We start from the raw sequence: 12,168 nt of genomic DNA on the forward strand, positions 1-12,168 counted from the left end.
ACCTTTTGGTGCAGCCGTCGTCGTCGGTTCTACCTGTTCTTTTCTGACCAAGCAGGTAAATTGAGTGGTGGAGAGAGGTGCACCTTTAACTGAGGCATGACGGACATAGATGGCGCTAGCTCGCAGTCCACTCTTTCTTCTTTTTTTTTCTATTTCTGTTTGGTTATATTATAGTAGTAGAGAATTATTATCACTACGTAAATTTTCTTTAGAAACTGGTTGCGCAAAAGAAGCCTTAGGGCCTTCCCACATTCCGCTTGTTCAATCTCCTCGTTGTTGTAGCGAGTTTTCCCGTCAAAAGTACTACACGATGCCAGTATCTTCGAGAGGGCGGAAGAGGTAAGTATTACGCATAGTGATGGTGATGATAAGGGAAAAAAGAACTAATGTTTGTTATGTGGGAAGTGAAAGGCGGACGAGAAAGTCAAATGATTGTGTATTTGTTGCTGCTACCTGAGGAATAAAGAGAAACTTTTCCTGAGTCGAATCGTTTCAAAAGTTTTGTTGCATATTAATTAGACGCAGATACTCTTCATATTGAAGAGGGAGCAAATCGAATGATAACTTAGAATCGGAGAAGAACGTTGAAAGAGAAATCAGGAAGTGATTTCAACAATGATTCTGAATAACAGACGACATAGTGATAGTTGTTCAAACAATCATTCTAAATCGCAGACGAACGAGCAATAGTCGTCCAAACTATGATTCTGAATATCAGACGACAGAGTGATAGTAATCCAAACAATGATTCTAAATAGCAGATGACAGAATGATAGTTCTCCAAATAATGATTCTGAATAACAGACGACATAGAGATAGTTGTTCAAACAATGATTCTGAATATCAGACGACAGAGTGGTAGTAGTCCAAACAATGATTCTAAATAGCAGATGACAGAATGATAGTTCTCCAAATAATGATTCTGAATAACAGACGACATAGTGATAGTTGTTCAAACAATGATTCTAAATCACAGACGGTTGAAGGGAGTGCAGAGAAGAGCTACGCGTGTCCTTATTGACACACAGGGCTTGAGTTATGAAGAGAGACTTCATTTTTTGAATATGTTTACATTGGACGAACGCAGGTGTCGGGGAGATATGATCGAAGTGTTTTCAATCGGATGGACTATGAACTTTTAGTACACCGCCAATCGACTGCTTTTACAAGGGGACACCAGTATCGACTGGTGAGGGACAATGCAAGAAGGGAATTTTTCTCTAATAGGGTTGTTAATAAATGGAATAGTTTACCCCCGGAGGTAGTAAACTGTAACACAATTGACACGTTTAAAAAGAAATACGATAAACATGTTGCGGTAAATCGAGAAGCTCTATCCATACTTAGAATAAGATAACCATAAGTATTCTTTATGGGCATTGTATAATATTTTATCACGTGTATATATTGTTTCTAGTTTTTGTAATTGCTTTTTTTATTAATTAGGGTTGCCGTAATTTTGAAATATATGACATCCATATTCTTTATGGGCATCTTTTTCTCAGCCACCTCGTTGGGCATTTTGTCTGTTGCGGTCTTGTATTTGTATTTGACGTGAGTAATGTCAGTATACGGACACTGCTCAGACCAATGTAGCACCCGTCAGTTTACCGACACTACTCCGATCTACTCAGTGCCCGTTCTAGAGGACGTATTCCATTGAAACTTGGTATATATACGCTATATTATCGCCCCCTCCTTCAGAAATGTTTTCTCTCATCGCCCCCAACTCAAGTGAACCATAGGGTTCTATGTTAAATCCGTAGCTTCTATCGCCCTCTCGGACCATTCTATTCCTCCCTGGGGGCAATATTGCCCACATTGGGAAACACGACGCTGTATGGTCCGTGGGAGAAGGGAAAATTCAATTATAAAAAAGAGCCGCTTTTTCACCTGGTGGTCAAATATTGAACTTTTTTTTTATTTCATATATCTCTCTCCCATGGTCTAATTTGGCTGTATTCAAAAAAGCAGTTTTAAAAACTACTCAGAGTACGGGAACTTTGATTGTAATGACCTTGTACATATATGTGAAATCAGCTACATATTCGCAAAACATTTAAAGTCCTTGTTATCCCGGTTTCTTGGTTAAGGAATGGGTGACAAATGCTGCAGAAAATTTGTGTCTTAAAATATGTCGAAGCATTTTATAATATTTTTGTATCGAGACATGTTGGGGGTCGAAACAATAACAGCAGTAGCTGAACATTTGCGTGACCGGTTGAAAGTGCTGTCCCCAAATGTTATGGGGGGATCTAGAGCTCGTTGTGGGACGGATGATTTGCTTATTGTGAGAGGGTTTAATTGCTTTTATAAAAAATCATTGTGAATATAGTGATCTTACCTCCCGCATTTTGTCCCGTATTTTCCAGGACAGTTTCGATTTTCCCGGGTTTTTTTCTCACCGTCCCGACTTTTTTGAAAACATTATCCGGTTTTCTTGTTTTTTAGTCTTTGAACTAATTATTTGATCAAAAACGGTTTTCGAAATTCGACCCCTAGGGAGTCATAAGGAAGTTCAAAGATTAGAGAAATCACGCCGAACCGAAACCGCTGGAGCTATTTATGAAATTTGGTCTGTTTATATTTTACAATACAGAGAATCACTATGACGGGATTTCTGAAAATTTAACCGCCAAGAGGGTCCAAATGTTATTTGGGGGAAATCATTGCAGAAGAATTTTCAGATTACCAAATCCACGCGAGCGAAGCCGCGGGGAACAACAGCTAGTATATTTACACAGTGTTACAAAAAGAAATTTTTTTTTTTGGTGCCTGAAATTTTTAAACTGATTTTGACTACATTTGGTGTACAGGTTTCAAATATGAAAACAGTTTTTCTCTTATCAGCTCTAGTTTTTGAGATTCAGCATACCTGAATTGTGCAATATTTTAAAATTGAGTAGTAGTTAAGTTTTTTACGTGGGGATTAGTGTTTTCCTCCACTTTTTTCTTTCTCCTCTATAGTGCTATCAGCTGATTGTATGAAGCCCTATTTATTGACATAACTTGCTGTGTTTACATCTAACGTAACTACTGTTTATAGTTGGAAGGGTGTGGATACATGGCAGTCCGTGTTCGTTTTCTCTTTTATATTTTGTGTTAATTTCTATTCGTATATCTCGTTGCTCCGTGTGTGCAAGTTAACTGTGTGTCGTCCGGCTTTCGTAAAGCATGGTCGTGGGATATGATCCGAATCTAAATGAAGTTCTAAGTATATTTTCTTTAATCTGTTTCAGGAATCTCATTTCGCAAATCGCGAACAACTACATAATAACTTATAAAGTTCTTTATTTTGAAGGCTGATGAAAAGAAAGAATGACATCCAGTCGAAGAAGTTGCAATAATCATCCTGATATATTTTGCTACATACGTGTTTAGTACACCCTGAGAGAGAACGGAAAAGCATTTCTGATTTTGTTAAAAGAGCTTATTTTAGGTACTTAGGCGTTAGGGTCGATGACCAAGATAAAATTTGGACTTCACACGCATATACTGTGTAAAAACTCTACAGAACATCTATGACAGTGGACTAATGGGAAGAAAAGGGGTCCAAACAGGTTAATACCCATTGCTCACCAACCAAAATGAAAGAGGAACACGATACTATCACTTTGGTCATGGAGAAGATTAAGTCTTACGTACATCAGTGAGTAATTTGTGTGGATTTGAAAATAGGTAACTTTCTCCTTGGTCAAGCAAGGAGGCTGCACGAAATATCCTTGCTTCTCGTGCCTAAGGGATAGCGGAGCCAAACAAACCTCTGGATAGGAAAAGAGTTGCCTACGAAAGAGAACACGATTGTTGTTGAAAAAATGTCATTCGTGAAGATTCGTCTTGTCGCCAGACAAGACAGAATCATCTTGCCTACGCTGTATGTAAAGCTAGGGTTAATGAAACAGTTCATAAAAGCTCTTGATCAGGATAGCCCTTGCTTTGCATACATATGACAAAAAAAAAATCATGGAATAAATACAGAAAAATTTAAAGCTGGAATTTTTGATGGTCCTCAAACCAGACACAGCTCATTTTGTAGATTCCATGAATGAAACAGAGCGAAAGGCATGGATCTCACTTGTCCTTGTTGTCAAGAAATTTCTTGGCAACCACGGGGCTAGAGACCTTGGTTGAAATATGAGCATAAAGGTTCATTACTTGCACAACCACTTAGACCATTTCCCCGAAAATCTGGGTTATACTAGTGAGGAACAAGGTGAACGATCTCACCCCAGCACATAAAAACAATGGAGGACCGATATTAAGGCAGATGGGATGCTCACATGATGGCAGGTTACTGTTGGAATCTGTAAAGAGACCTCGTGTAAACAAAGTTCACTTAAGAATTCCAAACAAAAGAAACACTTTCGGAGTGGAAAAAAATAACTTCCCAGTGTTGTTTGTATCTGATTTTTAATTAAGCTAATGTAGATTTACACGAGGGTATTGCTGTGTTTTTTTCAATCAATTCAAATGATAAAAACTTCAGTTTAACGTCTATACCCTAAGCCTAATTTCATGTGTTAACGTGTGAATTACGCTATTTTCATATTTCACAAAGAGCTGATGGGCGAAAAATGTCATATACGTTTTCAGCACATGTAATACACATAAAAAATCAGTATTGTGTGTGTGCGCGCGCAAATGTTATCATGTAGAAGTTCCGAAAATTTCATGAACTATCATATTTCGCTCGTGGGGTGGGGGTGATCATCCCCCATAGTCAAGTGTACATTGCTTTTCGATAGTGCTCGACGAAATTTCTGGTGTTCATGGACGTGGCTCAAATGATTGTTTCTTCGGGCTAATATGAACATATCTCTGAAGAATTTTTAGAAATGATTTCCATTTTCACGAAGCCACAACAAGGGAACATATTTCTGACATCGTGGCAAACTATCAAATTATGCACTTAGGAAAAATATCAACCTCCTATGAACAAACTCGTAGCAGTGAGAAAGAGTAGAGTACCAAAGCCTCCTAGATACTACTACCTAGGTACTTTATTCAGATATTCTTAAAATGCAATTTTTCCTTCGCGTCATTTATCCGTAAGTCCTTATAAATTTTAATTTTTTAAAAAGAAAAATAATTTTTATTGACAAAAGAAAAAGACGTTCACTTTTCGGTTCAGCAAAAAGGGAGTAGGCTGACCATATTCCATATCGAGGCAAATACGGGAACTTTGGATCCTTAAATACCTTTCTTTCTTTCTTTTAAGCGGCCTATCACCTAGGCAATTTACTACCAATGGAGTTGAGGCGGATGTATGTGTGCGCATTCAGACTGTTAACTACAGTCTCAGTGGGTATCTAGTGACGTGCGTCTACAGCCTGCGGTGAGGAAGGGAAGTGGATCTCCACTTTTGGTGACGTCATAAATGCTGCTTTTTGATTGGTTGCTGGTTTTGGGTCTGCTGTAAGACGCCTTCATATTAAGGTGTATTAAGGAGTTCTAGTCTGCTGCAGACGCACGTTATCTAGTGTAGTATGTGAATGTTTGGTGTGCTGCCATCATTTTTTTTCAAATTGTGACTGAAGTGTTATGACTAAATATTTGTCCCGTTGTATGTCCGTCGCTCTCTGTTTCGAGGCATTTTTGACGGGTAGATCGGCTCTCGTATTCGTGCCTCGAAGATGGATCCTAAATACTGCCAATTGTAACCAAAACAAATGGAACTGTCGCTAAAAAATATGCCAAAGGTATCCTTTTTTGCACACACTTTACACTTTACTTGTGTACGTCTTTGACAATTTTTTGGCTGTAACTGGCAATTTTACTCGCCTCTGACAAATTTTTCGGCTTTAGATAGCAACTTTATTCGCAGTCGACAGTGTTTTTTTTTTTTGGTTGTAACAGGCAACCTTGCCTGCCTTTCACAGTTTTATGCATATTTGAATGCCTGTTTATTCAGAAATTCATCTACATTCATTTGGGGCCGTTCAAGTATTACGTCATCATCGATGGGAGGGGAGGGGGTTTCCGATTTGCTGACTTTTGATGCCAAGGGGGGGGGGTTTGAATAATGCTTACGTCAGCAACCACCCTTTATGAAAATATGAGTTAGGATTCAGAGGGGCAAAGCTGATGACGACGTTTTGCTGACAAGAGGGGGGGGGTCAAAAATGGCGAAAAATTTGCTTACGTAATACTTGAACGGCCCCTTTGACTATGATTATTTTCTCTCTCTCATCTGTATAAATAAAAAAAATTCTTCTTCCTCCGATTTTTTTTTTAACTTAACGATGACGAACTTATTTCGCTTGGAAAGAACCGCAGACAATATTCGACCGACCGATAATAATCGGTGCCGATATTTGTTTCTTGTCCTTTATTCACACGGGACGGACAAGAAAATGGCAACCGCCGTCGGAGCGTGTCGGGCCACCAAAAAAGAAAAAAAAAAAATTATCAGCTCGAGCTACTGTCTCAGTCGTGAAGCACCAGCGATCAAGCGTCTGGTCGAATTTTATGAGCATTACCATGTAAAGATTGGGTGCATCTTTTGAGAACGCTTCGATTCCCGAAAGAAACCAAAAAGTTTACAATATAAGGTTATATGCATACAAGGTTCATGGAAATCGATAAAATACTGCTGCTGCCATCTTTTGGTGAGGGGAAAAAAAAATACCTATTTTGTGAAAAGCTTGAAAATTTCAAGGTGCGACTACACATGCTCCCTCGCTTTAATCGTGGGGGTATCCTAAAGAAATGTGTGTGTCAGACTTTTGCTTTCTTTTCTTCCTTTCCCGGCCACGCTGGTTGTGGCGACATAGCCTTTGCTGTACAAAATCCAAAAAGTGTAACTAGTCTCTTTGACGTACCGACCGCATCCGTGGGTTCTTCCAAGTTTGACGTTCGTCTAGCGCGCGTTGCTCTAGTGGTTCTGACTTTTCTGTGAGTCATAACACATTGCCGCCAACTTCGTAGACAATAACTATGCAATTGTGAGATGACGAAATAATTTTTACAGAAGATTAGGTTGTACGTCAGATATTATTTCAACGTCCTCACTTGCAACCGCAGACGACCACTGTCTAAAGAAACAAAAAGGACAGCGATGCCCTTCATCCGTCCTCCTGGATTGTATTACATCGCGCCCTTCGAGCAGGTTGGCCGCTCACGGGGAGAAAAATACAACGCCCGCATGTGCGGTAGCAGACGACTGCTGTCTGAACAATAAGCGGACGGCAGCGATGCCCTTCATCCGTCCTCCAAATTGTATACATCGTGTCCTTTCAAGACGACGTCCGCTCGTGGAGAAAATAATTCCAACGTCCCCATGTGCGGCAACAGACCACCACTGTCTAAAGAAGAAACGGACGACAACGATGCCTGTCATCCGTCCTCCTGGATTGTATTACATCGCGCCCTTCGAGCAGGTTGGCCGCTCACGGGGAGAAAAATACAACGCCCGCACGTGCGGTAGCAGACGACTGCTGTCTGAACAATAAGCGGACGGCAGCGATGCCCTTCATCCGCCCTCCAAATTGTATACATCGTGTCCTTTCAAGACGACGTCCGCTCGTGGAGAAAATAATTCCAACGTCCCCATGTGCGGCAACAGACCACCACTGTCTAAAGAAGAAACGGACGACAACGATGCCTGTCATCCGTCCTCCTGGATTGTATTACATCGCGCCCTTCGAGCAGGTTGGCCGCTCACGGGGAGAAAAATACAACGCCCGCACGTGCGGTAGCAGACGACTGCTGTCTGAACAATAAGCGGACGGCAGCGATGCCCTTCATCCGCCCTCCAAATTGTATACATCGTGCCCTTTCAAGACGACGTCCGCTCGTGGAGAAAATAATTCCAACGTCCCCACGTGCAGCAACTGACGACCACTGAAGAATAAGCGGACGACAGCAATGCCAGATATAATACTATAAAATATACAGCAACCCAAAATAAGCGTAATAATCATGAGAAATTAGTACACGCTAACCCAAAACTAATATAATTAAATACACCGCCCATAAAACGTTATGGTTGTCATATTCCAACTATGGACAGCTTCTCGATTCATCCCATATTATAAACATCGTATTTCTCTTTGAACAAGTCAAATTTGGTAGAATTCACGACTATCGGGGGTAAGCAATCCATTCATTCACACAATCCTGTTAGAAAAAAATTTCCTTTTTTAAACACTACAACCTTTTTTTTTTGGAGATGTCCTTTACAAAATAATATTATATTCCTTCATCGACGCAATCGATTGATGGTGTATCAATCTCGTGATCTATCCTGTTAAAAATTTTAGGCGGTGATAGACTTGGAAGTCTGGGGGCACGATGATGTCAATTCATCTGTACAATGCATTAGGCCGGGATTATACTATAAAAGTCTGATAAAAGATCTTTTATAAAACTTCAACCAATAGGTGCATCGGTTGTATTTGCTCGAATGCAACCAATTATTCGAGTAAATACAACCGGTGATCTTATTGGTTGAATTTTCCAAGTTTTATCAAAGAGATTTTACAAAACTTTTATAGTGTAATCCCGGCCTTAGATCAGTCGACTTCACCTTTGATGCTGGGGGGGGGGGGGAATCTCCGCCGATGTCTCCCTCCGACACCTGTGTTCCTCAGGTTAACATTCAAGGAAATAAATCTTCATAGCTCAAGACTTGTCAAGAGAGGAGACGACTCAACATGAGCACCCCCAACCAAGTCCATGTTCTTCCGTAGTCATACTCTAGTCAAGGACAAAATTGAGCCATTTGAAGATGGAAGGCCATGAAAAATGGATCACTTTAGACAGGTATAGAGGAAATCTTTCAAAGTCAATCACTTTAAAACACGATGGGTATTGGTCGAGTGGCAGTGACGAACCCAGTCGTGGTGGTCGGCTGAAGTTGGTTTTCTATGGTTCCCAACTTTTAGGCGCGAATGCGAGCCGATCTCCCTTTAAAAAGTCTCTCCACAGATCTACAAATGTAATTCAATCATTACGCTTCACTTCTGAATTATAAATGCCAGCATTGAAAAATCAGACACCACGAGATACTGAGACTGTTTAGGTACACACACTACCGGCACAACTCACAAGGTAGTAAATTGCCCATAGATGGCGATAAACCTGATTTGCGCTTGGTTTGAAAAGGCTATCTCGTGGTGCATTCCTGTCAATACTATCTAGCTCTTGCTTTTGTGTGTGGTGAGTGTATTCTACACAATCTTCAAATATTTTGCTACCACCATGTTATTTACCTATTTTATGAATTTATATTCAGTATTGTTTAGAGAATAATTAGTCAATTATTCAAGGAGTGGCCTACTTTATCCAAGGCTTTAAATGAAAAACACTAAATTTTTAAAAAATTGAAACATTATTCTAAGCATTTATTTTTTACCACCATGTAATAGTGTTCTAAAAACCTAAACCGTTCGTCAATGAGCATTCTCAAATTTTATCCTATTCAAACAATACAGTTGAATCTCGTTTTAACAAATACTGTTATAGCAAAAAAATTGTTTTATAATGAACACTTTTCTAATCCCCAGATAAGTTTAAATAGGAACAATGCAAAAAACTGAATTCTTTTATAATGAGAAATTTTGTTACAGCGAAGTAATTTCTCCAGTCTTTTGGAGTTTGTTGTAACGGGAATCGACTGTACTATACTTGCAAGCACACTCTCACGTTCAGAGACTTATTACAGAAAAATGAATTCAGATAGAACCTGTTTGTTTCCTTCGAATTAACTACCCTGTGCGATTACATATCTGCATGAAAAGCAAAAATGCATAAAGGCAGATTGGAACCTTTTTCATCGCATCCTCCAGTGCCTTCATTGCTGCTCGCCTTCAGGAACCTGAGCATTGTTGCCCCCTTAAATTCTTCATCCAAGGAAAGTAACATGGGGCAAGATCAGTGGAATAAGCTGGCTGTAGAAGTATTGGAATCTGATGTTTCGACAGAAAATCTGACACCAGAAAGGACCCTTGAGCAGGCACATTGTCGTGATGGACGATGGAGTACCCACAACTTAACCTTCCAAAGATCTGGTTGCGCGAGTCTCAAAAATCGTGCAGACGTTTAAGGCCTCGCAAGTCTGTAGTTACTCCGAAGGGAATGCCAATGAAACAGGTTCTGTGTGTTCAATCAATTTTCAATTTATACGTGCACATATCGTACACATTTCAAAGAATGACTAAACTACCTAAAGATTACCCGATCAATACTAGTGATCATAGATATTATGCAAGAAATTATGAATTAATAAATTTCAGAACTTTTTATATACTACTACGTTTAAAGACTAGAATAATCTTTTTCCTCGTTTCCACTTTTAAGGATTTTTTGCATGGGCAGGAGAAAACATTGGAAGGGTTAAGCATTCAGTCTGCTTTCATAGGACTTCCCACAATTTCATGAAACAAAGAAAAAAAACACTAAATCAATCTCAAAGAAAAACATTTTTTATTTACTTGAACCTGTTCTGAACAAACTGCCTTTTTGTTTATAACGATTGCATTCTACATTAATCCGGTCAACTAGAATCGGTATAACGCTCACAATAATTACATCTCCATCGAGACATCTTTTTTTATATATATATATCGTCTAAAGATCAAAATACAGATTCTAGCCAATGTTACACCCAAATGTTTTTTTAATATTTGTTTTCTTACCAAAAAGAATATTGAAATGATGTGCAAGTGAAAAAACAAGAACGAGATAACGATGTCCACATACCGATAGATTTACAATAATATACTTTTAAAACAAAAAAAAGGAGCGAAATCTGGAGACAGAATCGTATAAAATATAACGAAGAACTTTTTAAAAAATAACACCGTCTAGTCAGCACTAGGTATCATTCAATGAAGATGAGAAAGATCAACATCTAAAAATGTAATTATGACTATTCGATTTTCATATTATAAACACGTTAAGACCAAAAAATCGGGAGAAAAGAAAAAACAAAAAGAAACATACATATATATATAATATTATATGAGTTACGGTTAAATAAACTGTCGCACAAACCGACCGTCCAAAACTTTATATCTACATGCTCGCTCGACATATACATCTGGAATTAAGTTATATTACAATAACACAAAAACACCAACGGAGAAAAAAAAAGAGGGGCGAAAGTATTTCCATCAAATACCGGGAGGGGGAAAATAAGTCCAAATGAATACTATGTATACATAATGGCAGAAAAATCAAGTCTAGTCATCAATTAATAGGGAAAATCAATAACGGAGGAGGGGGGGGGGGAAGAGAAAACCCTGGCGATTTTAGAAGCATTTTCACAGGCAAATTTTATATGATGCTCAAACATTGTTTCGAAAATCAAAAGAAAAATTCCCATTTACACACAGGTAATACATATATATTGTGAAGCACAAACGATAACTTTTGTAGACGAAAAAAATCCACACATAACTTCTGTTGTTTTGGCTTTTATCTTTGTAAAACGGGGAGAGATTGCCCTGATCCTGCAGGCTTTTTTCCGCACTCAGCCACTATGTAACATTACTTTTTTTAAATGATCAGTTCTTATTTTTGCATATTTTTTTAAAAAATAAACCAGGGTTTGACTTTTTTTACATTCCGTAACCTTGATAACCGGGCATTTGTGGAGCGTAAGGTGTATATCCCGGGGCAATCATTCCGGGACCAGCTGTCAGCATCAGCTGCGGTTCTGGAGCTGTAACACAGAATAACAGAAAGAAAACAAATCAATAACTTTAGGAAACAATTATACAAACTCAGGCCAATGAAACTAAAACAATGTCTGTTTAAAGAAAAAAAAAATGTATCAACTTTGTCAAAGCAACCAAATAAAAATGTCCTATGAATATGTAAAAGGACATTTACATTATTACAGGTATGCTAATACTACCAACATATTGACTATTGAAATATGTGCCACAATTATTAGTTTTCAAAAAAAAAGCTGGATATAGAAATGTATTAAATAATTACCACCCTATTTAAATAGAAATGAGACGAGGCTATAAAATAAATTGAAACTGCAGCAAAAAATAGATTACTGTTTTTAAATAGCAAAATTTCCACCTCTAATCAGATTTCTTGGGAAGTCATATGGTACAAAAAATACTTCATTAGAGTTGTGTAGGTTTATCTATGAAAGTATTCAGAGAAATTAAAAAAACAGTGTTTCCCTTTCTCAATATCTAGAAAGCATTT

At 38.5% G+C, this 12,168-nt stretch overlaps 1 protein-coding gene across 1 annotated transcript in view; it reads right to left on the reverse strand.

Annotated features, from left to right (window-relative positions):
- Nucleotides 1-10,408: 10,408 nt before the first annotated feature.
- The window catches only part of Chc (clathrin heavy chain), a 75,394-nt gene continuing 73,634 nt past the window's right edge, over nt 10,409-12,168 (reverse strand). The window contains exon 30 of the mRNA XM_089232257.1: nt 10,409-11,665. Within this exon, the coding sequence (XP_089088383.1) occupies nt 11,562-11,665 (104 nt within the window). The 3' untranslated portion in view covers nt 10,409-11,561. The remainder of the gene's footprint in view (nt 11,666-12,168) is intronic.

The sequence above is a fragment of the Pholcus phalangioides genome, unplaced genomic scaffold (genome assembly GCF_987345545.1).
Source record: "Pholcus phalangioides strain wild (caught in Gottingen) unplaced genomic scaffold, Ppha-v1.0 ptg000005l_1, whole genome shotgun sequence".
Taxonomy (NCBI): Eukaryota; Metazoa; Arthropoda; class Arachnida; order Araneae; family Pholcidae; genus Pholcus; species Pholcus phalangioides.